The sequence below is a fragment of the Scomber scombrus genome, chromosome 4 (assembly GCF_963691925.1).
Source record: "Scomber scombrus chromosome 4, fScoSco1.1, whole genome shotgun sequence".
In the NCBI taxonomy this organism is placed as follows: domain Eukaryota; kingdom Metazoa; phylum Chordata; class Actinopteri; order Scombriformes; family Scombridae; genus Scomber; species Scomber scombrus.
The window spans coordinates 23,046,191-23,051,412 of NC_084973.1; the positions used below are offsets into that span (position 1 = coordinate 23,046,191).

A 5,222-nucleotide genomic window follows, 5' to 3' on the forward strand; every position below is an offset into this window, starting at 1 on the left:
CAGGGAGGAGAGATAGTGATGGGTAAGGGGTTTGCAAAGGAAGGAAGAGAACCAGAGGAGAGGACAAGCAGGGAGAAGGGTCGGAGAAATGGGGGCTGGTCACATTAATGTTAATCAAACAGCCCTGACAGATCCTAATGAAGGTTTCGTAAGAAGGGTTATTCATGATTTCTCCTCATGCTCTCAGTGTCACATATCCACATAAGAGCTGGAGAAGCAAGAGCCAAAGTGTTCCTCCTTGGTGTTATCCATTACTTAACTAGATTGTTCCTTCAATTAATTTTCCCCACATAAAGGGTAATATATATTTTAATATGAAAAGATGAGATTGGAGTCAGGCCTTTCTTATATACTACCTGAGCTGCAAAGAAGGTGAAACTGCTAAAAGGAGGCCTCTTTCAGCTCAGGGTTCATCTAAAATCTGATTACAGCTGCTTGTGTATTTGCCATCATATGTGATATGATATGGCAGCAGTATGAAACAAGTGTGCTATACAGTTTCAAACATCAAGGATCCAGGCAGCCTTTCTAAAAGCCTGTACATCAATCCTTCATATTCTATCCTAACCTGATGTGGCATATCCTTTTTCACACAAGATTATTTAAGAAGTTGTCCTTGGAAACTGTTTGGAAAAGGGTACACACTTTCAAAAAATACTTGGCAGGTGATTGAATGAACTATTTGTCTATCACAGGTTGACTTCCGGCTGTAGTCACATTTAACCATGCCCGTAGTTGCCAGTAGTACCTCATAGGACACTGACTGGTCTGAACCACTGTTGGTTTGGCCACAAGTGCATAACTTGAAGCCTGACAAGATGGATTGTTGTGATCTCGTTAATACAACTGCCTTGCAAGGTAAATTCTTATATAATAATAATAATATAATAAATAGTGTAAACATCCAATGACCATGAAGTTTTAAAAAAATGGCCCAGACTTCATCTTGAGATTGTGAGATTATACTTTGCATGCAGACTTTATTGATTTATTTTTTATGTTAACAGTGGTTTCTGTGTTTTGTCAAATTTGTCTATATGTTGTTTGTGTCCAGAAAGATATCTCAAAAACTATATAATCAATAAATATGAATCAATATATTTTATAACAACAATGTATCAAAAGGCAATGTACACCTACAAGGAATTGTAACCTTGGCTTTATGGAGCTTTAGAGAGAGTTTAATCTCATTGTTTAGCTGTCCGGCTGCAACATTACTGTTTTGGTTCTCTCTCTCTCTCTCTGTTGGTTTTGGCTACAACAGCTCTAAAACCACACTGTACTAACTGCTAAGCACCAAACGGCAAACAAACAGAGTTAGTGGCTATAGCTGGCAGAGCATTTAACAGCTAAGGATATATCTAAAGATATATATAAAGACATAGATCCCCCTGGAGTTGATAGAGTCCAAAGAGTGTGAATATTGGACTTACATTCACCAGGTAGACAGAAAACCAACTCCAAACGAATGATAATATTGCTCCGTAAGTGCTGGATGTTTAATTAAGCAACTGTTCACTAACAATTTAGCCAACAGAACAAATATTGAACAGAAAATCTTGTAACTGAACTGACTTTACTGAATTATTAGTGTCACTGAAAGAATCACTAGTTTTTTGAGTGGTAACTCAAACTGTCAGTGCTGCTGAGCTGTTGTAGTGTTGTACTGAACAGTATTTAACAGTTTGTACCAGAAGCATGCTGAACATGAAACTGAAGACAGTCAGAAATTTGAACAATGACTCTTTCACCCCATAGTGCCCAGAACCTCCAAGTGTTGCAAACTAATCTCTCGAGCATCAAGTCCGACAGGAGGCGAATCAAATGGCCTGCAGCCAGCATGACCTCACTCTGGCAACAGTTTGACGACGATGTCAACAAGATACTGGAGGGAATGGCCAAAGGAGAGGCAGACAAGAAGCTTCAGGTGATGACGACAACCATTGTCAGCATTGCAGCGGTAAGGTTTGGTGAGGAGGAGAAGAAAAGTTCCAGAACATCTTACTCCATGAATCAAAGAGCGGTCAGGATCCATAACATCAGGCAGGAGATGAAAGCGCTGAAATCCCAGTACAAGGCAGCAGGAGAAGAGGAACGCACTGGCCTTGCCCAGCTAATGTGCATCCTACGGAAAAACATCAGAGTTCTCCGCCGGGCTGAGTGGCATCGGAGGCGGCGGCGTGAGAGGGCACGCAAACGTGCTGCTTTCATAGCTAACCCCTTCAAGTTCACCAAGGATTTGCTGGGGCAGAAGCGCAGTGGCAAACTGGCCTCCACGCAGGAAGACATAGATCAACATCTGAAGCAGACGTACAGCGACCCCGCAAGAGAGCAGGAATTGGGAGAGTGTAACACCCTCATAGAACCCCCTGAACCAGACGTGCAGTTCGACATGTTGGAGCTGCAGCTAGCAGAAGTCAGGGAGGTTGTCCGCAAAGCAAGGGCAAGCTCTGCTCTGGGACCGAGTGGCACTTCATACAAAGTGTATAAGAACTGTCCCAAACTCCTGCTGCGTCTGTGCAAAATCCTGCGAGTCTTCTGGAGAAGGGGGAGTATCCCTGATCAATGGAGAGTGGCTGAAGGGGTCTGGATCCCAAAGGAGGAAAACAGTTCCGCATCATCTCCCTGCTGTGTGTGGAGGCAAAGATTTTCTTCAGCGCTGTTTCCAAGCGGCTGTGTACCTACCTGGCAAAGAACATCTACATCGATACATCAGTCCAGAAAGGAGGCATTTCCGGAATGTCAGGATGTCTGGAGCATACCGGTGTGGTGACACAGCTTATTCGGGAGGCCAGAGAAAACAAAGGCAATTTGTCAGTGCTGTGGCTTGATCTGGCAAATGCTTTCGGTTCCATTCCACACAAGTTGGTCCAGCTCACCCTGATGAAACACCATGTACCCAGCAGGTGTAGAGACCTCATCGCTGATTATTACAACAACTTCAGCATGAGGGTCTCTTCAGGAGCATTAACATCCAGTTGGCATAAGGTGGAGATCGGTATCATCACAGGGTGTACTATCTCTGTGACGCTGTTCTCCCTAGCCATGAACTTGTTCACCAAGTCTGCTGAACCAGAGTGCAGAGGGCCCCGTTTAAACTCCGGACAATGGCAACCACCCATCAGGGCATTTATGGATGACCTCACAGTCATGACAGAATCAGTCCCAGGCTGCCGATGGATTCTGAAGGGGCTCGAGAAGCTCGTGGGGTGGGCCCGGATGCGTTTCAAACCCATCAAATCCAGATCAATGGTGCTGAGAAAAGGGAAGGTGGAGGACAAGTTCCGGTTCACCATCACAGGCACAGCCATCCCAACCATCGCAGAGAAACCAGTCAAGAGCCTGGGGAAGGTTTATGACTGCTCTCTCAGAGACACTACATCTATTCAGTCAACCTGCACTGAGTTGGATGGCTGGCTGAAATCCGTGGACAAGTCTGGCCTCCCTGGGAAGTTTAAAGCCTGGGTCTACCAACATGGCATTCTTCCCAGGATCCTATGGCCCCTCCTGGTCTATGCTGTCCCTATCTCGACAGTTGAGACCTTGGAGAGAAGGGTCCACCTCAGGAGATGGCTTGGCCTACCAAGGAGCCTGAGCAGCATCGCTCTCTACGGAAATTCAAACAAACTGCAACTCCCTTTCAAATCCCTGGAGGAGGAATTTAAAGTATCGAGAGCCAGAGAAGTGGTTCAGTACAGGGACTCAAGTGACCCGAAGGTGGCTAAGGCAGGGATCCAAGTGAGGACTGGCAGGAAATGGAAGGCAGAGGATGCAGTTCGAGAGGCTGATGCAAGGCTGCGCCAAAGGAGCCTGGTGGGAGTGGTCACACGAGGCCGAGCAGGGCTAGGTTCCTTTCCAACTCCCCAAATCAACACCAGGGGGAAGAAAGGGCGGCACCTTGTCCAGGAGGAGGTGAGAGCAGCAGTGGAAGAGACTAGAACCTACAAGGCAGTGGGGATGAAGCAACAGGGAGCTTGGACGAGATGGGAGAACGCGGTCGAGAGGAAAATGACCTGGGCAGAGCTGTGGAAATCTGAGCCTCACCGCCTTAAATTCCTCATCCAGGCAGTGTATGACGTGCTTCCGAGCCCATCTAACCTGCACACATGGGGCATAGCAGAGACACCAGCATGCCCACTGTGCTCCAAGCGAGGAACCCTGGAACACATCCTCAGCTGCTGCACAAGGGCACCTGGAGATGGACGGTACAGGTGGAGGCATGACCAAGTGCTTAAGGCCATTGCGGAAGCCATCAGCACAGGCCTGGAGTGGGCAAAGCAGTTCGGTCCCTCCAAGAAATCCATCACCTTCGTCAGAGCTGGAGACAACCCAACTCCAGTCAGACGAACAACATCTGCAGGCATTCTCATGTCTGCAAGAGACTGGCAGTTGTTGGTGGATCTCGAACACCAGCTAAAGTTCCTCAGCCATATTGCTGTCACCACTCTGCAACCAGACATAGTTCTTGTCTCGGAGTCCACCAAGCAAGCAGTGCTGCTGGAGCTGCCAGTCCCGTGGGAAGACCGCCTGGAAGAAGCCTTTGAAAGGAAGCTCTCCAAATACTCGGGACTGGTCAGCGACTGCCAGCAGGCTGGCTGGAGAGCAAGGTGTTTCCCTGTGGAGGTTGGATGCAGGGGTTTCGCAGCCCGATCATTGGCCAGAGCCTTCAGTAGCTTAGGCATCGAGGGAGAGAGAAAGAGGAGAGCCATCCGCAGCACTACCGAAGCGGCAGCAAGAGCCTCAAGATGGCTTTGGCTCAAAAGAGGGGAGCCATGGAGTCATGGTAGTTAGCTAGCCGTCTGGACGCAAGCTGGGGTCTGATCAGCCCTGGCTGGGTCACCTGGAGGAGGGCGTATGATGTTGAAAGACCCGAAACGCCCTATGAGCCCAGGAACATCACTGAGGATGCGTCCAGACTAGGCATCAGTAGATGTATGTACACAGTTTCACTTATAAACACACTGAAGTGCATTTGAACATTTAACCTAATAAATGAACGAGCGACATTGTCAGTGAAAACTAATCTCTAAACTTAACTAAATGGAACAATTTAAATCAGCAAAAAAATGTGCAATTTTCATCTCTAAAACAATGATGTGAGTAGATGTGAATTAATTTGGGTAAAATGATGAAAGGACATGTTTGACTGGAGCTGGTGAGTTCTCAGATCAGTTCATAAACACACCAAGACACTCTTCGCATGTTTGGTAAGTAGACGCTCC

At 47.2% G+C, this 5,222-nt stretch overlaps 1 protein-coding gene across 1 annotated transcript; it reads left to right on the forward strand.

The window, feature by feature from the left end:
• The first annotated feature begins 1,738 nt into the window (after positions 1–1,738).
• LOC133979373 (uncharacterized) lies at positions 1,739–4,941 on the forward strand. The gene is given in 2 exon segments (XM_062417884.1): positions 1,739–2,603; positions 2,606–4,941. Coding segments are annotated over 2 exon segments (3,051 nt in total). The 3' UTR covers positions 4,792–4,941.
• Positions 4,942–5,222: the final 281 nt, after the last annotated feature.